At 43.5% G+C, this 23,438-nt stretch overlaps 2 protein-coding genes across 4 annotated transcripts in view; one reads left to right on the top strand and one right to left on the bottom strand.

The window, feature by feature from the left end:
* Positions 1 to 559: 559 nt before the first annotated feature.
* LOC107120571 (chromosome unknown open reading frame, human C1orf123) lies at positions 560 to 22,628 on the top strand. 3 transcript variants are annotated; one of them, XM_015423296.1, is made up of 9 exons: positions 560 to 932; positions 1,045 to 1,128; positions 2,939 to 2,995; positions 6,404 to 6,485; positions 8,307 to 8,338; positions 9,542 to 9,619; positions 16,003 to 16,068; positions 17,689 to 17,750; positions 22,555 to 22,628. In XM_015423296.1, exons 1-9 carry the CDS (start codon positions 927 to 929, stop codon positions 22,556 to 22,558), a joined length of 471 nt encoding a protein of 156 aa, XP_015278782.1. In that variant the 5' UTR covers positions 560 to 926; the 3' UTR covers positions 22,559 to 22,628. The 3 variants fall into 3 exon arrangements, with proteins under 3 accessions (XP_015278782.1, XP_015278780.1, XP_015278781.1); XM_015423294.1 differs by lacking the exon at positions 22,555 to 22,628 and adding an exon at positions 22,122 to 22,242; XM_015423295.1 differs by lacking the exon at positions 22,555 to 22,628 and having other exon boundaries at positions 17,689 to 18,013.
* The window catches only part of CPT2 (carnitine palmitoyltransferase 2), a 16,085-nt gene continuing 11,468 nt past the window's right edge, over positions 18,822 to 23,438 (bottom strand). Inside the window, exon 5 of the mRNA XM_015423293.1 lies at positions 18,822 to 19,343. Coding sequence (XP_015278779.1) covers positions 19,009 to 19,343 — 335 coding nt within the window. The 3' untranslated portion in view covers positions 18,822 to 19,008. The remainder of the gene's footprint in view (positions 19,344 to 23,438) is intronic.

Genomic DNA, 23,438 nt, shown 5'->3' with positions numbered 1-23,438 from the left:
AATTTGCCCCTAGGACTCCAAGGTCACCACCTCAGGGCTCAGAGGGGGGGCGGACATTTCGTACCCCTCCCCCGTTGCCACTGCCATTAGTGCTGGGAGATCAGGCGGGCGGGGCCTGGGATCATGGCACAAGTTGTTTCAGGATTCCTTTAAGTCTTCTGCCCAGCCGGCCCGCCCCGCGCGCCTCATCTCCCAGTGGCCAATGCCGCATGGAGATCAGGCATGCGGTGGGCAGATGCTTCCCCAGGGTTCCTTTAAGTCTTCTGCCCAGCTGGACCACCCCGCGTGCCTGATCTCCAAGCGGTTCCCTTTAAATGCTTCTGTCCAGTGGGGTCCTGCGGCCTCCCCTCTCCCAAGATTTAAAGGGCCCTCCACCGTATCGGTGGTTCCTTTAAATCTCTCCGGAAGGGAGGGAGAGCTGCGGTCCCTGGTGATCTTTGTTGGGGCCGCAGTTTTGGGCAGGGACTTCCGCGATCCGACGTCATCACGTCGGATGGTGGGGGACGCCCCGCTCCGTAATGGAGCGCCCTCTAAAGTCCACTACTGGTACAAAGACGAACTTGGCCACCGTAATCCGTATTCCATTTTAAAGTACCGTTGCCACAGTGGTGCCAGCCTCCTTTCGTAAGAGCAAGTAATCGCTTACAATACCAAACACTGAAGCGACCACTTGCCCTTGCTAAAGATGGCTGCTGCCACTGTGGCAACGGTGCTTTAAAATGGAATACGGACTACGGTAGCAAAACCTCGACGAAGAAAGCCCGTCCGACGTCTCGCGAGGTTTTGCAGCCGCTGCCTGGATTCCTTTGAGCAAATGCTTCTGCAGTCTTGATTGCGTTCTCTTTCAACCCCGTCCGGGGTTCTTATTGCTTAGCCCCCGAACCCGTAGAGGATTTTCGCGGTGGGACTTTGTTTGCACTTCAGTGATGGGGGTAAGAGGAGGCGCTGTGTCTGTGCGGCGGCCTGAAACACTGGAGGGCTGGCTGGGGCGAGTCTGGGGCTAGGGTCACGTCTCGCGCCTGATATGCTCGCGTCTCTTTGCAGAAGATTGGGCTGCAGTTCAAAGCCACCTTAGAAAATATCACCAATGTCAGACCAGTGGGGGAGGACTTTCGCTGGTATCTGAAGGTATGTGTGGAATACTTTACATACCGTATTTACACAAAGCACGTGGTGAATTGTCAACGAAGGTGTAGCAAATTATAGTGATGGTGCCCTGTTCCTCGGTGCAGGATGTTCCCCGCCCTCCAGTGTAAAACAATAAAGTAGCAGTCTGTCGGCACAGTTTCTTGGCTTTTGTTCCTGGCCTATGAGTTTAGCAATAATAAGGCGGGTGCAAAGTACCTTCCTCTTCCCCACCAAGTGAACTCAACTGATATTTGAGATTTACGATCAGGGTTCCCAAATCGGAAAGCCTTTATGGGAGGGCTTCAGTCTTTCTTTGCTTACAAATGTATGGATTCTTGGATCACTAAAGTACATAGTATCGTTTCCAGGTGAACAGGCTTCACACTCTAATCTTTAGGATTTTAACTGCTATATTAACATAAAGTTGCAGAAGTGTAGTGAGATATTTTGCTATTGGCTATTCAGAAATGAGGGGACATGAACGGGTAAAACAGTAAGAAAGAAAAGCATAAGAAAACAGCATCAAACTTCGTGATGAAATCACAGATAGGAGCACTGTTACTTTTTTAAAGGTTGGAGTGCTAAAATCAAATCAGATATTTAAAATGCTGTGATTATCTGAAAGAAAACAGTTGTAACTGCAAAGAATCATTCCTGGGGAGCAGCGTTCCCTCTAAACTGAGTTAGTGTGAGCTGGCTCACAGTTTCTTAGCCTCCGGCTCACACATTTTTGTCTTAGCTCAGGAAGGATGGCTCCAGAGCAGACTAATTTATGCAGTAGCTAAATCACTCTCTCACCATTTTAATGCCAGCAGCTCAAAAAGTAGATTTTTTGCTCACAAGACTTCGCAGCTTAGAGGGAGCATTGCTGGGGAGGTTGTGGCACAAACATGGTGCCACCCCAGAAAAGACTCCACCCATCTAATCGGATGAGGAAATTACAAAAAAAAAGTCTGAGAACAGAAAATGTTTAACATTTTATATAAAACTGCTCCAGGTGCCTGACTTTTCTTTGCCACCTTGCTGGTTGTTTGTTTATTTGTTTGTCTTTAAAAGTTTATCCCCACTACAATACAAGAAGCAAGTTAACATCAGCATACAAATTACGTGCAAATGAATAAAGCCCCCTCCCATTCTGCTTTCAAGTCTCTCTTCCCCCCAATGTTTCAATGAGACAGTCATTTAATAAACAAGGTGGTCATGATTATTCAGATTGCATGTATTTATGGTAATAGGTTTGGGTCATTATGGACTGCCGTACTTCCAAAGAATGCAGTTACATAAGATTCCTATGGGCAGCAGTGGAAAAGGAATTGCCTGTTCTTTGGCTGTCATGACAGCATACATCCCTTTATACTGCTGACTCTAGGAACCTTGTTGGCATATGATACAAGTGCAAGTCTGCCTGTGCAACAGAGCTTTGCTGGCTCTCCCTTCCTGTTGCAGCCTCCTGGAAAGAGTCCTGAGGGCTGGGGGTTCATTGGAATCCGCATGGGATGTTGCGCCAGGGACTTCAGCTGGAGAGGAAGACCAGTGGGAATGAAGGTGGAGGTGGGATTTAACCCCTAGGGAAAAAGCTTTGGGATCAAGCCCTAGCCTTTACTCTTGCTCTATCTTTGGAAATAATCTGTGATGATATATTTCAGATTTGAATTGTTCTGAGTTTTTCATTCACTGGGCATGCATTAGGACTCCCTTGCAGTTCACATCCATCCATTTATTTTACATTAATCTTTTTTCCCCTGTGGTACCATTCTGCTGTTGGATTTTTCAATGCATTTTGAGTTTGTGTTTGGTTTTCCTTTTTCAGCTGAAATGTGGGAACTGTGGTGAGGTTTCAGAAAAATGGCAATATTTACGATTAATGGTAGGTCTCCAAACTATAACACATGCATGCTAAACGGTAATACACACAGTATAGGGATGGACTTGGTTCAGGTATTATAAGAATTTGAGAAGCTGTTTGGGGGTGCTTAGAGTTGTTTATATGGATTACATTTAATACTTGGGTGACTGATAAGTGTTGTCATAAGATGGAGAGCTTCTGTGGGTTCAGACCAGTGGTCCATCCAGTCCACTACCCTGTTTCACACAGTGGCCAACCATTTACCCTGGAGGGCTGTCACTTTATGAATAGCTCACACATGTTGGTGGTTTTGCTGCCTCATTAGGCCACTATCTGGATTTATTTTTCAGGGAAATAGATGGCATTTTAGCATTAGATATTCCGCCAGGCTCCATCTTGGCTGGCACCCTCCTCTGTTATTTACATCTACCTCGCCCTCTTCCCCCCCCTGCCCACAAAGTAGCTGGCAGTTGGAATTGGGACTGACTATTCACCATCTGATTGTTGGAATGTTTTATTAATGTTTCAGTTGGTTTTATCTTGTTTCTGTTTTTTGGAGACTGTACATTGCCCAGAGCCCTGCTGTGGCAGGGATTTGGCAATTCATAAATGCTGTTGTTGTTGTTGTTGTTGTTAATAATAACAACAACAACTAGGAATAAGGTCCGTTGTGGAAATAAATACATCGAAGTCTAGAAAGAGGCCTCTGGGAGAGTGCCAAGGCCATGGCACTCAGCATCAATGTGCTGTGGTGACCTCAGCAGGGTGTAATGACACAGAGTCCACCATTTTCTCCAGAGGAACTGATCTCTGCTACCTGAAGAGCAGTTGTAATTTTCAGTGATCTCCAGCCCTTACCTGGAGATTGGCAACAATTGTTACCCAGGAAGAAATGGCTGGTTCGGAGGGTGGGGTCTATGGCATTGTACCTGTCTGAGGTCCCACCCCTCCTCAAACCTCACCCTCTCCAGGCTCCACCCCATAAATCTCCATGAATTTCCCAACCTGGAGTTGGCAACCCTATCTCCTTCCCAGCCAAGCATTAACCTGCCATTATCTGCCCCTCTGATTTCAGCTTTGCATCTCCTCCCCTCTCCCTCCTCGTGATCAGTTGTAATTCTGAGTGATTTCCACCAATGTTCCCTCTAAGCTGCGGAGTCTTGTGAGCAAAAATTCTACTTTGTGAGCCGCTGGCATTAAAGTTGTGAGCGAGGCATTTGGATACTGCATAAATCAGTTTGCTCTGGAGCCCTCCTTCCTGAGCTGAGACAGAAATGGGTGAGCCAGAGGCTAAAAAACTGTGAGCTAGCTCACACTAACTCAGCTTAGAGGGAACACTGATTTCCACCCCTCTCCTGAGATTGGCAACAGTGGTTCCCTAGGAGGGAATGGCTGGTTGTGAGGGTGGAGTCTATGGCATTGTACCTGTCTGAGGTCCCACCCCTCCTCAAGCCTCACCAGGCTCCATCCCTCAAATTTTCACAAATTTCCCATCTAGAGTTGGCAACCCTATCAGAACTGGCCCCAATGAGTTTTCTCCCAAAGGCCAACTTAGGTGTGGAAAGGGCCTTTTACGGAACCAAGCTTGGTTGCCTAGCAACAGGCACTGAGGAGAAAGTACAGTTGCCACCTCTGATTATGGAAATACCTGGAGATTTGGGGGGTGGATCCTGTGGAGGGCAGCATTTGGGAGGGGATGGAAGGGCTCAGCAGGGGATAATGCCATAGGGTCTACCCTCCAAAGCAGCCATTTTCTCCAGAGGAACTGATCTCTGTCATCTGAAGATCAATTGTAACAGCGGGAGATCTCCAGGTCCCACCTGGAGATTGGCAACCCTAGGGGAAAGTCAGCCAAAAAGCAGGGGGTTGAAGAGAATGGTTTGATGGTCGCTGGCCCACCTCATTAGCCAGACAGCCATGGTGGAGCCAAGCAGGAAAGAGCCGTTTTCAGTTTATTCTGACAGGAAAGTGGCCAGGCTGGCAGTGGGCGAGGGAGGGGGTTATGCTGAAAGTCCTTTGTCTTTTTACTGACAGAAACAAGCTTGGTTGCCTATCAACAGCCACTGAGGGGAAAGTTAGTAGAGAGAGCTGTCTGCCAGTAAATCTGACAGGGAACAGGGGCAGAAGTGAAAGTGGGCGGGGAAGAGGAGCAGACCCAGCACTTGGCCAATGGTACACGAGTACTCTTGAGTGGCAGCTAACAGCCCAATGGCTGATGGAACCACACTGCACAGCCAATGGGAGAGCTGGAAACGGCCAATACACTAAGAGAATCTCTCCTTACATAAGCCCCCACCCAGGGGAGCATCCATCCCCTTTGCTGGTTCCGTTTAGACTGAGGCTGAGACGCTGGCCGCTGGCTGAGACGCTGGCCGCCGGCTCTGTAGGCGGGACTGAGACAGTGCAGCGAGGCAATGTAGCCAGGGGATTGGCAGACCTTCCGAGTGGCAGTTGAGGGAGCCAAAGCCTGTGGGAGCGTGTGGAACATTCACCCCAAAACAGGATTATATATAAGGAGAGATAATAATAATACATGGGTGTGCCATTTAGAAATTACGTTTTTAGCATTCTGAAAAGTCTGATTGGATGCATGGAATTTGGAATGAGATGCCATGACACCTAGCTCTGTTTCTCCCTATCAGATGAGTCCAGTAAGGCTGTGGAGTTCCTTGGAGAGGGTAGTAGGATAGATTAGGGCCAGTGATGCAATGTTGCCTTAGTGTTTGCTGCAGAACCCCCCCTTGGCATGGTTTTTGTTTCTTTGTCTGCACTGTGCAACAGGAAGCTATGCAGTGTAATACAGCAGAGGCTGGTAGGAGTGTGAGTTCTACTTGTCTTTGAAAGGAGCAGATGCTACCGGTTCCCACTGCTCATGCCCCTTATGGATTAGCCACCCATTGCCTAAACAGACACTTAATATTCAGGTCTACTTGCTGGCTACAAGGATCTGCAGTTATGCGTTTTCCAGCATGTGCTGATATTCAGTAGCTTAGTATGAACAAGGCTACCTTTTCCCCCAATGCCCATCATTTTTAGACAGTGCTGTGGCTTTTTCAGAGCAATAATTTCTTGGCTTGTTTATATAACAACCGTTCACAAGTCTGTCACAATTAATATCGGTGTTACAGTCAAATACAGAGTCCTATATTCTGTATTTGACTGCTGTATTTTGAAAGGTCTGAACACACAGGATTTTTGAAAAAAGAATAAGAAATATACTAAAGGTCTGTTCTCACCATAGTTTTACTCATTTATTTGATGAAAATTGTTGATATACAAATCCAACAGTCTGAGTCCCAAAGAAAAGGGGTCTACTTTTACAATAGCAATCTGATTATTACATTAGTGTTAGCTGTTGGGGGGAAAGCTGTAGCTTTTCCTGTAGAACGGTACAATTTTGACCTTAATGACTCCTTTGGAAATGTTTAGGACAGTCACCCTCTCAAAGGAGGCAGAGGGAGTGCCACAATGGTGCAGAAATGCAAGCTGTGCTCCAGAGAAAACTCTATAGGTAGGTAAAATTTCTGTACTTCCATCCCACAGAACATAAAGAGTTAAGTCTGCCAACCTTAATTTTTACTATTGCCTTTCAGCTTGGGGCATATTTTTCTGGTTTTGTTAATGGAGGCCATGTTACATGTAGGTGGTTTGTAAATGAAAGGGTGTATTCTAAGAAAATATAATCAGAAGCCATAATTGGGGATAGTCGGGGATTACCATATCTTCTGAATAATCATATGCTGGGAATAAAATGTATTCATTTTGTTCATGGTTAAGAAATTTGGATGGAGTTTGTCTGTGCTGCAGCAACAACAGTGGGATACCTGCAATTCCTTCTCAAGCATACATTTTATTTATATGGACTGAATACTTTGTGCTCACTGCCTCTTATGCAAAAGTAGGGTACGCTTGTTTTTCAGCTTCCCAGGTGAGATCCTGTCATTATTTTTTATCTTAATCTGAATTGCAATATTATCTATTAAAGCATCACACCATAAATAAAACTGAATCACGATTAAGGACAAGTGAGATACACCACACAACTTTTACATTTGCTGAAAGGGGGATTTTTGCTCATCTCCTACATACTGGAAACTCCCCCTCCATCGCCCACATTATTCTCAGCAGTCCACCAATCCCCAGGAGTACATAATGTGGGGTGGGGGGGCAGACTGTAACAGGAGACAGTTGCTCTGTTCTGGCAGAAGTGCCTTCTGTGAGCAGGTAAGATCCATTCCCCTGATTAAGGACACATCTGTAGATCAGATTCAGGCAGCAGTCATAACTAGTTTATGGCATTTTCAACCATGAATGCTTTTATAATGTGCCAAGCTAAAATTTCTATTTCTACCAGACAAGAATATAAGTTGAGCAGCCCACTGTGCAGCAGTGAAGCTAAGATGCTCACAGTACCAATAGCAAAAGGCCTGCATTGAAGGAACATTGAACAGTCACTGAATAAACAGCTCATGAACTTGAGACCCAAGAAACAGTCAGAAATGCATGTTTGAAGTAATAGCATTCAATGTTGGTTTGGAGGCGTGTTTTGGTTTCATAGAGGTTTTCCCTTTTTGGAAAAAAAAAGCCCTAAAAAAGGAATGTTTTAATTTTTGTATGTATATTTTAATGACTTTTTTCTTAGATCCCATCTAATGTTTCCATAGGCAGAAGGGGATAGGGTTTTGCCTGTTGTCCTCTCCCACAGCAAGCATTCAGCTCTCACCTCTAAGCTCTTGGGGGGGGGGTCCCTCAGGAGCAGCATTTGGGCTGACGTTTTGGCTGCAGCAGAGGGAGGTGGAATCCAAGTCATTTTTTTCCATTTAAACTGTATGAATTACTACAGTGAACATTTTCCCTCCAACATGTTTTAATAATTATTTACGTGTTTCTTGATACTATCTTGCTCATCTTGATTAAATTCAGAACAACCCATTACATAATCCACTTATAGGAGGGTGTATAAATTAAAATTGATTAACTCCCAGTGAAATAATTGACATGGAATCCATTGAAAATTAAGTATTGGATTCAGCTTTGTGAGTTACCATCTTCTTCATTCTGTATTCATTTATAGACATGTTGAAACCTATCATTTAGCTCTTGCATTTTTACTTCACCAGAGTAGCACACATGGTTTCCCCCTCCTCCATTTTGTCCTTGCGTCAGCCCCATGAGATAGATCCCAGTCCCTCTTTCTCTCTCAGCCTAATCCAGGGCACCCAGCCTGGTTGATGGCTGAGTGGAAATTTGAATCTGGGTTGGCACTGTAACCAGTACACCACACTGGCGATCATTTCCCTCCTTTGCTATATTTTTTCTTCTTTTCTTTCAGATATCTTAAGTCACACCATAAAGCCTTACAATGTAAGTTCATGTTCTTTGCCATATTACAGAGTAAATGACAACTTATTGCGTGCTTCATCCAAGGATACCCAGCCATGGAAGGGTTCTAAATGCACCTGCTCTTTTTGATTAAAGGCAGAACAGCCAGTTACATAATCCACTTAAGGGAAGGTGTTTAAATTAAAATTTATTAAATCCCAGTTCTGCATGTAGTACTTTGATGTAGGCATGCAGGAGCAACTGCATTTCAGTGTGGATGCACCATTCATCTTTACATTAAGATGGAGATAACCAGTCTGTTTTACCAGATTGCATGTCTGTGCCCTGTCACCATTGTGCCTGCAGGATTCCATTTGCGCAGATAACTGCACGCAGAAAACAGAGTTTGGGATATGCTCTTATTTTCCATATCCAGTATGACCCTGTGGTGGTTGCATGTTAGTCAGTCAGTCAGTCAATCATACCTTTTATTGCCATACGTTGCATCTATACAGCCTCTTTTCTGTATAAAGAATGTCTTTTAGGAAGATCAATGTTGTGAGTCTGCTGTATAAATTATTTGAAAATACTGAACTCCAGATAACTGAGATGATACATTCTGAAAGTATTTTTAAATCTTGAGACAAAGAGAGCAACTTATTATTTTAATTGGCTTGTCCTTTACATGTTATGCTCTAAATTCAAGAGCTTTTGTACCACTGATTACTCGGCTATCAGCTGTGATGTAACCAGGCCTTAATGACTGAAGTACAATGTATATTTTCTTCTCTCTTGGAGTTACTCATGGATTGTTCACTGCTTTTATTTACTTATTTATTATTATTTTCGATTTATATTCCGCCTTTCCGACACAGGCAGGCTCAAGGCGGCATACAACAAGTTAAAATACAATAAAACACAGTGTGTAAATGCAGTACCATAAAATTCCACATAAAACAGTATACAAGTAAAGTGCAGATCAATATAGATGGCAGTTGATGTACAGTGATCCGGTGTAACCAGGCCAGCATCCTTTTCTGAAACAATCACTCTCTTTGATTGTTTACTGCTTTCCTGAAAGATGGGAACTAGACCTGGAAACATATAACAGCAGTGAATAGTTAGAGATGTTGCTGTTAGTATTTTGTGTTTTTATGGGATGTGATATTTGGAAAATGAGGTTTTCATGTATTCCTGCAAGTATTTATTCCTCCAGCTTGAAAGCTGTTTTGGACTTAATTTTAGGCAGAAGACAATGAGACCTTTAAGACAATAGTTGAGTTTGAGTGTCGTGGCCTTGAACCAGTGGACTTCCAACCACAGGCAAGTTTTCATTATTTTTTTGCTGGGCACTTGTGAATCACTTCTCTGTTGAGCCTGAATACTGATGTAACTATTTCTATTGAGGTTAATTCCTACAACCATGTTTGTGGCAAAAGTGGTGATACTTTCCTTCTATTCAGATTTCATGTGATGTGAAAACACTCAATTTGAATAACATCACCAGATACAAAACTTCAAGCTTGCTAACAAAAATAAAGCCTTCTGCAGATTTTCAGGGGATGTAACATTCAAAATGCTACACTTTCAAAGGGGGACTTGGGAGGAGAACAGAAAGACTACAGCAGATTCTGGGAACTTTGTGGTAGCTCAGTAAAAAAAGAGAACAAGGGGCTTCATTCACCCCTTTCTGTAGACACCAGCCTCCGTTTCAACACAGTGGGTCTAACTACATGTTACATTTTTCCCCAGGTGCACTTCTGGGCTGGGTGGCAGATGTGCTTTGAGAGCTCTCAAGCATGCAAGGACTAATAGATAGAGACCATGTTGAGAAGGGGCTTAGACCTTCTCCACACTATTTTCCTGGCCTCAGGGAGCCATGGTTTGCCCCACTGGAGGCAGCACCTGAACTAATATGGTTACATGTGAGCAGGGGCGGACTGGGAACGACAATTGGTTCCTCTGGGGCTTGGAGGACATCTTGTGGGAGATTCCCATCCATCACTTAGGAAGGCAGGACTAAATTCAACAACTTCCTGTTTCCTGTGGTGGGAGTCACTCTAGGCTCAGTTCTGGTGCTCCGAAAGCAATATACTAAGTCAGCCATTCTAAAAAACAAAGAACTTGAATAACATGCGAAGAACAAGGGGAAGATGAAATCACAGCATAACAAACAGGAAGGAATAGGTGAATTAAAAAAAAACCCTGTCTTTCTCACTAACTTCTCTCTGTCTCAGGGTTTTTTTTGTAAAGGTGAAGAATAGACAGAGTAGCAATAGGAAATGATGACCCAGGAGGGCCAAGATGTCCTCCAAGTCTCAGTGGAGAAGAACCCTTCACAGTAAGTAACCAATGGTTGTTCTCCCTCTGAGGTGAATGCCATCTTGTGGGACCTCCCAGAGCAGTGTCCCTAATTTTGGGGAGGGAGGTCGTCATCAGGAGATAGAACAGACTGTAGCACTCTCCTTCCAAATGCCGCATTGGCAGAGTCCTAAACATTGATTTTATAGTGTTTGATGAATGTAGACAAAGAAGACCACATGGCAGCCCTGCATACTTCTTCCACCGATGCCCTATTGGCAAAGGCCGCATTGGTTGCCGCGCTGTGCAGGGAATGCACTCTGATACCCTCAGGTACATGCTGGTTCATACTTTTGTAGGCTTCCATTATGCAAGAACGAATGGTGGTACTTATGGCAGAAGTAGACATCTTCCCCCTGGTATGAGGAGGGGAAATGTTAATGAACATGGCCTCTGTTCATCTGAAGGGTGCCGTTCTGAAGATATAGCATTTGAGAGCTCTTCTCACATCCAGAGTATGCCACAATTTTTCCTTTGGATGAGCAGGGTTTGGAGAAAAAGATGGTAAGTGGATCTCTTCGGAGCTGTGAAATGTAGTATTGACCTTTGGGCAAAAGGTAGGGTCTGTTCTCAGTACTACCTTGTCCTTGTGAAAAACACAAAAGTCTGGCTGAATAGATAGTGCACCCAGCTCCAAAATCCTTCTGGCTGAAGTAATGGCTACCAAGAACAAGGTCTTCATTCTTAAAAAATGTTAGGGGAATGTCTTTTAAAGGTTCAAAAGGTACCTTTGTGAGGGCTGTAAGGACAGTATTAAGCCTCCAAGTTGGGAACCTATGTTTCTGTGGAGGATCCTTAAGTGAGGCCCTTCTGAAGAACCAGTGAATGTGAGGATGTTGAGAAATGGGAAGGCCGTTGTAACAGGGAAGAACCGAAGCTAGGGCCACTGTCTGTCTCTTAAGAGTTGCTGCTCTGAGACTGCTTGCTATGCTGTCCTGTAGAAATTCCAGGATAGACCCAATTTTTGATTGTAAGGGGTCAACTTTCTTTCTTCTGGCCCATCGGACAAAGGCCTTCCAGGTGGAGTTATAAATTCTGGAGGTAGACGGCCGTCTAGATGCCATGATTGTCTCGATTACTGGCTCTTTATAGCCAAGTTTTAAAAACTTGTCCCTTTCAACTTCCATGCAGTTAAAACTACCCTGGTCTGGGGTGCCAAATTGGGCCTTGAACTAGCATGTCTGCTGACACTGGAAGGTGCAGAGGAGGTGACACCACCATCTCCTGCAGAGACGAGAACCATGGACGGCATGGCCAGTACGGTGCTACCACTATGATTTTTGCCTAAGACCCTGATCCTCCTTAGGAGCTTTGGAAAAACAGGAAGCGGAGGAAAGGCATAAAGAAGACCCTCGGGCCATGGGGACAGCAGAGCATCCATGCCCTCCGCTTGATGGTGGAAGTACCTTGTGTCAAATCTGTCCAGTTTGGGTGTTGGCTGGAGGCAAATAGATCCATCAGAGGGGATCCCAGAGTTGATGCTATGAGTTGAAATACTTTCTTGTTTAGGGACCATTCGTTCTCCTGGACCGTCTGACAACTCAGCCAATCCGCTTGCATGTTGACTGTCCCTTTCACATGCTCTGCTTTGATCAATGCTAGGTTGGATTCTGCCCATGTCAACAATTGAGTCACTTCCCTGTGTAAGGCTGAGGACTGGGAACCCCCTTGCTTGTTTAGGTAGGCCTTCCCTGAGATGTGATGCACAAAAAATGGAATGTGCATGTACGCCTCCGTCGGGTCTATGGAGGCAAGGAACTCCCTGGGTAGTAAGGATTCTACAATGGATCTGAATGTTTCCATGCGAAAGTGTTTGAGTTTGACATATTTGTTTAAAAATTTTAAATCCAGAATTGCCCTCCAGTCCCCATTCTTTTTGGGAACAGTGCAAAAGATGGAGTAAACACTTGTCCCTTGCTTGTTCGCAGGAACAGGTTCTATAGCTTGAATGTCCAATAAGTGATTTATTGCAAACGTGGTTCTGTCCCTCTTTACTGGGTTTTTGTGTGTCGGAGAAACTATGAAACGTTGAGGTGGAATCGCACTAAATTCTGTCTTGTATACTTCAGTGATAATGTCCATTGTCCACGCGTCTGGCTGGGAGGTGGACCATGCATGATTGAAGAGTGTCAGGTGTCCCCCCACCAGTAGAACCGGGTAGTCATGCCCTTGAGGCTTTGGGGTCCCTATCCCCTTTCTCTTGTCAATTGGTATTGGGTCATGAGAATCTGTTGTTGAAGCCTCCTTGATGAAAGGACTGTCCGTTGCCACCCCATGAAGGTATTCTGTTCTCTTGGCGGAACCTGGGTAGTGTATGCTGCATGCGAGAGGAGGAAGAGGCCACTGTCCCTTTGTCTCCAAGGTGCATGATCTTGGGAAGAGCTTTCTTCTTATCCCGTGTCTCCATTAAGATCCTTTCCAGTGGATCTCCGAAAAGTTTGTCACCTTGAAAAGGGGTATACTGTGACGATGGCTTTGGATTGATAGTCCATAGGCCAAGCCCTGAGCCAAATGATGCAACAAACAGCAGCAGCAGATGCCATAGCTTTAGAGGCAATGACCATGGTGTCCAAGGTAGCCTTGGCTGTGTAGGAGATGGCCTTCAAGACTCTATTGGCCCACTCCAATAGTCTGCGGTTGTTGTTGGGTAACATCTGAATTAGCTTTCTCAACCACACAATAGTTGCTTTAAACAATTGGACGCTGCAGCAAATGCTTTGATTGCCATGGCATCGGCCTCATGACTTTCCTCAGAGCAAACTCCGCTCGCTTATCAAGATTGTTTCTTAGATTGCCATGTCCATCTTCAGAGACCAATCCAGAAGATTGTAGTGCCGTTACCGGTGCATCAACCACCGGTACCTGTAATGGACTTGAAGCAGATGATGTCATAGGATACAGTTTTTTAATAAATCCTGGAAATGGTTTGTTAGTCAGTGACTTCGCCCATCCTGCCTTCAACTTTCTTACATTAAAAATCAGGGAAGGGAAAGGCCTTTTCTGAGTAATCGACTGGTGGGAAGAACTCATCAGTGATCTCTGCACCCTCCTGTTGTTCTTGGGTGTCAGCCCTCTTGCTCCCTGTAGCCTGGGAGCCCTGAATGTTGAGCGCTGACAAGGTTTTTGAGAGTAGGTACTGAAAATCCTCTCCTTTAAAAAATCGGACGGACTGTTCTGTGGCAGTTGTTCTCACTTCTTCCTCATTAAAAGAAAACTCTCCTTCTTTTCACTAGACACATGAGACAAGGCGTCTCTCTCAGGTGCCATTGAATCATACAGGCACCATTCCCTGGGGAACCTTTTTTGAGCAGCCTTTGTGGACCAACAACATTTGTCCTTATGTCTCCGAGGGGAGGGGGACGTAGATGAGAATGAAGATCTGGAACAGGAGCCCCGGCCCCCCAAGCTGCAGAAATGGGTGATTTCTTCCCTCAAGGCTTTCCTAAAAAATGCCATCACACTTGGGGAGAGGGGGAAGGGACCTGGGGTCGCCAACGTTACCGCTATGCGATTTGTCATCTTTCTCTTCTCCATGGGCCACATAGGACTGATTTTGCCCAGCATGGAGGCTCCCGCTATGCCCATAGGTCTCAGGGCTTTCAGTTTGCAGGATTAGGCACTGCTCACTGTTCCCGTCTAAATATGCATGCTGGTCAGAGGACTGTAAAATGGCTGCCGAAGGCAACATGGGCTCCTTCTGCATGCGGGTTTTGGCACACTTCACCGCGCCACCCTCTCCTCACTCCTTGACCTCCGCCACGGCTCTTTTTCTTGCCATACGGTCTTTTCCTTCCTCATTGATTCCAGCAGTGTCTCTCTCCAGGTTGGAGAGAAACCCATCACTGTCTTCCCCCGCTGCCATAGAAACAGTGAAAATGTTCTCCTTGCCAAGAGGGGAATTGAGCTGGTCAACCCCCAGTCCCACAATAGGGGGAGGGTAAGTAGAGGAAGAGGCGAAGGGAAGCAAGGTAGCCCTTTTTTTAAGTAACAGAGAGGGAAGATAAGAGAATGAAGGAAATTAGTGAGAGAAATCAAGATAGGATTAGGCAAAGCCTAGAGCTAACTGCTCTCCCTACTAAGGCAGGAAAAGAACTAGGCCTAGGGTGACTCCCACCACAGGAAACAGGAAGTTATTGAATTTAGTTCTGCCTCCCTAAGTGATGGATGGGAATCACCCACAAGATGGCCTCCACCTCAGAGGGAGAACCAAAAATGGCCCTAGAAAGGACGCTACCCCACCCCTACCCCAACAGAGGGGGGAAGGAGCAAAATATGTCTCTCTTGATGCTACAGCAAGCAAGCTGACTGTCCTGGTGTCAGGGGGCAGGTGTGCTGCTGCCAGAAGCAAGCTGGCTTCCCCAGCTCCATGTGGGGTGGGTGAGCCATAGCAGTTTACCCATCTTCCACGGTGCTGGGGAATCTGGCTCATTCACAGCAATGCCGGGGCTTGCCTACTGTACATGGGGCCAGGGCAGCCAGCTTGTTCACAGTGATGGCTCTCCTGCATGGGGTTGGAGTCATCAGCTCGCTCGTGGTGGCAGGACAAGGGCCACTGGCTCACCAGAGTGTCAGCTGCGAGGGCTGCCCTGAACAAGGTGACAGCTGCCCTTTCATTGGGGCGAAGGAGGCAGCCCTGTAGGCCATCAGCCCACCACAATTATTCCTGGTGGCCTTAATGGCTAACCTGTCCCTGCATGTCCATTTCCGCAAATAGTAATTCCCTGGAACTGGTTCAGTCCAGGAGAATGGGGTGGGGAGGGGACAGTCTGTGCCCCTGCTTGCCATGTTCCTGATCCTTATTGGGGTTCCTCTCACTTGGGAAGCACAGAGCTCCCAGAGCACCACTGTGACCTGACCCAGGAAAATACTCAGGGAAAATGTAGTGTGCAGTTAGGCACTCAGACTGTGGGAGGTTGCTGACTATAGGTCTCTTCCTTTTGCATCTTTCCCAAGGACAGCCGTCTGCAAAATGAGTATAGGGTGACAATGGTGGTGGCATCTGCATTCTTTCCCCCTCATGAATATGATAGACAATGTACAGGACAATACATTGAAAATTGCGATTTCATTGATTTGTTTGCTCCTTGTTCCTTTACCAGTCAGCAGGGGGCAGCTGGTTCCTTCAAAATTCCTTTTTGCAGCAATTAAAAAGTCTCTCTAGTGTAACTCCAAAGTAGAAAGTTTAGCAGAGGGATTTGTTCTTTTTAGCAACATTGCTGAGCTCTTGGGAGACCTTTTGTCACCCTGGTCACCACCACCAGCTACCCTTATTTGCTGCTTACTTTGCATCCATTTCATTCCAGATCTGATTGTATAACTAACAAATGCTTTCTAAATATTTACAGGCTGGGTTTGTTGCAGAAGGTGCAGAGTCTGGAACGCCTTTCACTGACATCAACTTATTGGAAAAGGTACAGTCTGTAGTTTTAATAAAAGCTGTATCGTAACTTGATGAATTCCTCCTACTGAGTACTTAGCAGCACTCAGCATGTCTCCCTGGTTTGGAGAGGTGAGTGTTCTCATGTTAAAGATCCCCATCATGTATCTTTCTCCTCCACCCAAGAAAAAGTAGATCACCAGGCTCTGCCAAATGCAGGAGAAAAAGAAGAACTTTTTAAAGAGGACAGCATATAATCACTGGCACATTGCAGAAGGCAAGCAGGCAGACTGTTCAGTTGCTGAATCACTGTTGTGCTTAAAGAAGTTTCTCAGCTGTACCACACTCTTTTTTTGCCATTTGCAGGACTGTGAGCTAGTTTTGTCAATGCTAGTAGCAAGCAATACTAGTAGCAGTTAGTGGCTATTGTCATCTATCATACACAGAAAACATTGCAAAAGTTGGGGCTTTTGAAACATTTCACTTGTTTTGCTAAAAGAGAACTTGTGTATTTATTTATGGCAGACGTAAAAGAACTTTTAAGCAGCATATAAAAGTAAATAATGGGCATCATTTAAGAATCTTCTAGAGGGTAACCAGTTGTTATAGTGCAATATAGGGAGTTGTTCCCTGATAAAGCATTGCAAGACTGCATTATATGCAAACATAAGCTCTGGCTTTGCAGGCAGTTGCTCCAGATTTACTACTTTCCGGTAGAGAATTGTGCTGTCAAGTAATCTCTTTGGAGGCTCAGGGTGATGACTCTTCACTTGCTCTATTGTCTTCAGCCATGAGCAGCCGTGTCAAGGTCAGTTCACTTCTCAGCATAAAGATAGGTCTGTCTGGTGACCCACCAACGGCTTGACAAATTTAATCCTTCAAGTGAGGGAGAGGCAAGCCCGTCTGTTTGGGTGACTATGGACTTCACCATAGGAAAACTATTATTCCTTAAGCTAAAAATGATAAAGAAGCTGGAAGCCAAGTTGAATTTTTAATGGATGTTTTCTGACTTCATTCCCAATGCAAGGGGGACATTATTGTATCAGAAATACAGGCTCAGATCCAAGCACAGAATCCTAAACTTTAGCTTAGAGCATCTGTTGCCTAATACAGAAGTTATGTTTAACACACACACACCCTTTATTGGCATGAAAGCACAAAACATCATGGAAATACGGGGAAATACTAAGATGTATCAGTCACTTACACTTGGCTATTCAAGCCTCGTCTTCTGATTGCATAATATGAAAATTTTGCAACAGCCTGCATTATTTCGCAATTAGAATTAAACAGAAGAAAGTGAACAATTGAGTCATCAGAGTGCCAGCTCTTACCCTCTAGAAATGGAGTAACAAAACGAGATTTGATATCCTTATAGAAGGGGCAATGAAGTATGGTGTGTGTAGTGGATTCTATAGCTTTTCGAGAGCAAGGACAAAGTCTGTCTACATATGGTATCTGGCGGTACCTCCCTAAAAGCACCTCTGATAGCAGAACATTAAAGCGTGCAAGCATGTATGCTCTGCGATGATGTGGGGCTGTTAAACTTGACAGATACTTTGCAGTAGAGCCCATGTCAAAAGTCCCCAACCTGCTTGGGGAGCATCCAGAAGTTACCTTGTATCTAGCTAACATTGTGAATTTAACTCCACAGGATTGGAATGACTATGATGAAAAAATAAAGGAATCAGTCGGAATCTATGAAGTTACCCATAGGTTTGTCAAATGTTGAAACTTATTTGTCATTGATTTTCTGAATCAAGAATAAAGTATTTTACTTTCTACAAACTTTACCCTCCCTCATATGGCCTTACACAAAGAACGCAGCATGCTAGCCAACAAAGAAGTCAGGAGGGCTTTGGGGACACATATATAGGGCAGCAAATGTAACAACTATATTTATTTTAATGGAGCTCCTAAATTCCCTGCATAGAAGTCAGCAGCTTGATTAGGCAGAAGCTATGCAGCAGTATTAGCAGGAAGAAAAATGGATTTTTTTTGGGGGGGGGGTAATATGAACACTGTGTAAGTTCTTAAATTTGTTTACATTAGTTCAGAAGTGCCCTATATGGGGGGAAAATCCAATGTTCAGCAGAGGTTTTGAAATCTTAGTGTATACAGAACTTTTTTAAATTAGAAGACTTGAAAAAAGTGAATATATTCAAGTGTGTCATATCTTTTACATTGTGACTTAAAGCATTCTTTATGTGGTAATTCTTCCGTTTCCCCTGCACTGTAGAAACATGGTTGAGACTCTGGTTCCCCTGTAGTCTGTCCTCCCACTGAAAAAATGGGTCAGTCATAAGGGTCTAGAATACTTCCAAATTAAGTAGTCCCTTCTCCTTGCCTGTTCCTACAGTGTTGAATGAGTAAGAATCTGGGCTCCATCATCATATAGTAGACCATGTTCTTGAGGCGATTGTTTATTTCAATCAATTCCGTGATTGGTGAATACATAAAGCTAGGTTGTTGATTGTTCACATTTACGTTTCTGTTGAATCCTTGGTGCATCAAAGAAGTTTCCAACAAAGGCACATTTAAAATGACATTCTGTTTAACATACTAAAAAAATAAAGCCGTTATTCTAAGTGCAAGCGTTTCATTCTGGTACAGGTAATATAGATGCATTTAATTTAGATATGTATTACACCTGTCTTTCCCAAGCTGCTTGTCTCAGCAATTCAGTTTCCAATTAACATGTTAGATATTTCATTATGAACAAAAATGTTTTGTTATTGACTCTGAGGAGGTACTATATGGGTCTGAAACGACAGATAAGGCATCAGTATAAAGGCAACATTATTTTACAATCAGAAGTATGTACAGAATTAAATTCATGATTTTTTCTCCCCTGGGGAATAATGTTTTTCAAAGGAAACACAAGGCAGACGATGCGGTACTCAAATTGCAGTCAGAATCCTAAAGGCATTTCACCAGTGGACAATAGTCCTGGGGGACTGCGTATTCAAACAGACTAGCCCTTACTTATGTGTTTACCTTCCAAAACGTTAAACATGTCATCCAGTGACTTGTGCACGCACTGAAGGAATTCATGCACATTCCTAGCTGGATAGGAAGAAACGCTGCATCCAATGAAGTTATCATGCACTCTATATGCGATACCAAAGCCATCAGGCACCACTGGGGCAAACCCACCCATGGTCACAGCTGGACTGCTCAAAGTGCTGGTGGACAGAATGTTATGATTGATCTGTGCATAAGCTTGGTCTTGGTAAAAGTCTGGCAAAGGCATGCCAGTGGATTCTCCCAAATACCGCAAGCCAAATAGGTGTCGGTCAAATCCCTGACCTGCCAAAATAAAATGCAATAGTGACTGACACTGCAAAAAATGTTGCTTGTTATGACTTATTTCACATCTTCCAAAATGACAGATTATGAGCACTTCACACCATGAGTATGCATTTGAGGAAACACCACACAACAGACAGAAAGTTTGTACATGCCCTGGTAACATCTCAAGTAGCCTACAGCAATGTGCTGCATGTGGGGCTGACCTTGAAGAGCATCCAGAAACCACAACTGGGATGAATGCTCTGGCTAGGATCATAGGAGTGGGTTGTAGGAACCATATAACTCCAGTCTATTCCAGCCAACTTCAGAGCCCCCTTCCCACACAATGGTTTGAGGTTAGGTGGGTGGCAGCCACAAAAAAAGGGGTTTTCTCAGTTGTAGCACTAAAACTGTGGAATTCCCTCTTCAGAGAGTCATCTGCTCCAACCCAACCCTACTGTTATTCTCTGTCAGCAGATGAAGGCATTTTTGCTTTACTTGGCGTTCCCTTATTGACCCTCCTTCCTATTTATGATTTTAATTGTTGTTGCATGTATTATTTTAATATTTTAATGTTTTTCAACCATTCACCACCTTGAGGGCCCTGATTGGGAAGAAAGGCAAGATAATAATGTTTAAAATAAAATAATGAAAGAAATGTGCACAAGTCTTTCTTGTTTGTTCAATCAAGTACTAGAATCTGGATCCTACCAGTTCCTTCTGCTAGTGCATTCCTCCAACACAGGGAGTTCTTCCACTTATGGAAGAAGCTCTTCTGATGACAATTAGAAACTGGCACCAACCAAACAGACTGGTAGGATCCAACCTAAGAACAAACAATTCAGTTGAAATGTAGTCTTGTAAACAATCTATTTTAATAAACTTCAAGTGAAGCAAAAGTAAAACTAGGGAACATCTTTTCCTATGCCCCCAAGAAAAAAGTTATGTATGTTGGTATTTCATTTTGAAGCAATCTTGTAAACGGTTTTAGAGTGTTCCATGTATGTTACCTCCAGGATCACTGAAACAATTCTGTAGGAAAGGTCACTATTATGCTCCCATGGCCTTCTGCAGTTCTTTATTGCATACCTAACTGGTTTTATTTTTGTCATAGCCGAACAACAGCCAGTGTTTCATGGCCAATAATGTAAAATGCTTTGGGACCCCAATGAGGAGAAAGCAGAGTATCAATGAAGTAAATGAATACATAAATAAAGAACAAAAACTGTACAGACAGGCTAAGGCCACCAAATTAGTTTACAGCAAAGGCGAGACTGGCTTCAAACTCCTACCTGCTATGCTGTATGACCTCTACAACAACCTCCAGTACCAGAGGTAGCATGCCTCTTTAAATCAGTTGCTGGGGAGCCCAGGCAGGATGATGCTGTTGCAGTCTTCCTGTTTGTGGGCTTCCTAGTAGTTGGTTGGCCACTGTGTGAACAGAATGCTGGACTTGATGAACCCTTGGTCTGATCCAGCATGGCTATGCATATGTTGTCTTACACCTCCTGGGCTTTCCAGAAAGGCTGTAAGACAGAGCTATTAGAGAGCTCTTGAGGCAGCTTTAAGCTGGGAAAAGGGAGAATATTCTCCTAATGGACCATAAAAGTATTTCTATATTGGTTTTTAATATTTTTAATGTATGTCTACTGTAATACTTATTTTTATCCCCCCCCCCTCTTTTTTACCTATCTTGGGTCCTAAGGTGCTCCAAAGAAAGGCAGGTTATACAGTTATATAAAATATCCACTACTTGTTACATTTCTTTAAGTTGGTGGCAATCCACAGAAAGTCTTTTGAAGTCTTAACTAAAATAAAATCCAGCAACTAATGACATTTTGAGATATGGTAGAAACTAATCTGAGAGGTTTCAGGCAGAGCTAATATATGCATGCGAATCTTTACCAGTGCAGGATTATTCCATCTGAAGCAACTCTGTATACTATAACAAACAAAAGTACTAAGTATGTGGCTCTAGAGTAGCATGCAGAAAGCTATTTACATCATCATAGAAAATTATTTCACAGTGCTGACAACCAAACATTAAATATTAAGTGAGAAATCACTTAGAGATATTCAGATATCACAAAGTATCAGTTCAAATAAACACACAAGTTGGTAATTTAAAAATCCAACCTTTCACATATAAATTGCAGCACATCAATAGCTTAAAAATGTTCTGAACAGCAGTTGTAAAATGCTCACTTGTGGCTTAATTATAAATAACTGGTTAAAATAGCAGCTGCAAATCTCTCATATAGTGTGAGCAATATGGTATTATATATGACCCACTATATCGTTAAGAAATAGACTATCCCTTGAATATGAGGTTTGCAGCTGATGCTTGTGAATGTTTAATGAAATTTGGTGTTGTGGTTAAATATGTGGACTGTAATCTGGGAGAACCGGGTTTGATTCCCCACTCCTCCACCAGAAGCTGCTGGATGACCTTGGGCAAGCCATAGTCCTGTCAGAGCTGTTCTCTCAAGGACAGTTCTGGAAAGAGCCCCACCTACCTCACGGAGTGTCTGTTGTGGTGAGGGGAAGAGAAAGAAGTTTGTAAGTCGCTCTGAGAATCCGAGTGAAGGGCGGGGTATAAATCCAATCTCTTCTCTTCTTCTTAATTGCTATTTTAACAAGGTATTGATCCACAAGTGAGCATTTTATGACTGCTGTTCAGAACATTAAGCTATTAATGTGCTGCAATTGAAATGTTAAAGGTTGGTATCAATTCATTGTTATTACATGGGAGGAATGATACGTGTTTGGCAATAAACGTTGTTTTAATTTTGTTAGGCTATTGATGTGCTGCAATTGAATGGTGAGAGGTTGGTCATGAAGAAGAAAACTTTGAAATGGGCTTAGAGCTGGCACCCAGTCCCATCAGCAGATCCACAACATTTCTCAGTAAATTACCGCCACGTTGGATTTTCAAATTAACAGCTTATTGTGTATTTATTTGAACTGATACTTTGTGATATGTGAACATCTCTGACTGATTTCTCACTTAATATTTAATGTTTGGTGTCAGCACTGTGAAATAAATCTCTATAATTATATAAATAAATAATAGTTTTTATGTGCTACTTAGTACTTTTGTTGGATTGTGGTATGGCTTGGCTACTATTGTATCCAATAGTACTATTGTACAGCACCTGTACAATTCAGATACAAGAATTATAGCGCACAAGGAATACAGACCCACAAAGCCTACTCTTCCACTTCATAGGTAACCTCAGTTCATCAGAGCTTATGGCTACTCCTACTGTACACAGCTGATCCAAGACCAATTCCAGGATATCTTCAAATGACACAATTGCCTGAATTTCTACCAAGGGAACAGCAGTATTTTTCAATGATTGGTGAGCAGTTCTATATACACACCCAAATATCCCCTACAGAAATACCTAATGCTGTTTATCCACATAAATGCAGCAGTATTTTACTTTCCATTGCACTTCACATGCTGCTGACAGATGGGCTGATGTACCAAAATAAAAATCTATAGCATGTGCAGTACTTTAATGGACACTGCTAAGAGAAGTTCAAAATATACAGTGATCTTACTATTATAACCAACTATAATTAATATACTATTAAGCACACCTACATCCATATTTACAATATTTTAAAGATGTAAATATAAGCTGTTTAAAAAGTCAAATTTATAAGACTGTAAAGTTGTGTGTTTTAACTCAGAGTATCTTATAAATTTAATACCAGAATTGAAAATTCCGCTAATTTTTGTTTCATTCAGAAAACCAATTAGAGACTTCTGTAAATGTCGTTAAGCATTCTGTGCTGTTTGCACAGGGTTTGGCTTAAATCTACACAATATACATTCATTTTTCTCCACAAGGAAGCATCAAGTTCAGTGAAAATACTGGAGGGCATTCCAACATTCCCCCAGTAATTACTTGCAGTTCCTAGTTGCCTGCATGCTGTCCATGGGTATCACTGGGCTGGATCCTATCATACCATTCCACTGGTACATTCCTCTGATACAAGAAGCCTTCTTCCACCAACATGAGAGGCCCTTGTGCCAGCAGAGAAGACTCTTGCATCAGCCAGAGGAATGTGCCAGTGGAAGGGAATGGTAGGATTGCATTTATT

The sequence above is a fragment of the Gekko japonicus genome, unplaced genomic scaffold, assembly GCF_001447785.1.
Source record: "Gekko japonicus isolate JY-2015 unplaced genomic scaffold, Gekko_japonicus_V1.1 scaffold1079, whole genome shotgun sequence".
Taxonomy (NCBI): Eukaryota; Metazoa; Chordata; class Lepidosauria; order Squamata; family Gekkonidae; genus Gekko; species Gekko japonicus.
Note: the sequence above shows the minus strand (reverse complement) of the source record. Positions and strands in the feature narration are given on the sequence as shown.

What these genes read in the sequence shown, in the direction of transcription:
- LOC107120571 (XM_015423294.1), top strand. An exon ending in ACTTTCGCTGGTATCTGAAG is followed by an intron (nt 1,129 to 2,938) that starts GTATGTGTGGAA and finishes TTCCTTTTTCAG; the next exon opens with CTGAAATGTGGGAACTGTGG. An exon ending in ATCTATGAAGTTACCCATAG is followed by an intron (nt 17,751 to 22,121) that starts GTTTGTCAAATG and finishes TAATTTTGTTAG; the next exon opens with GCTATTGATGTGCTGCAATT.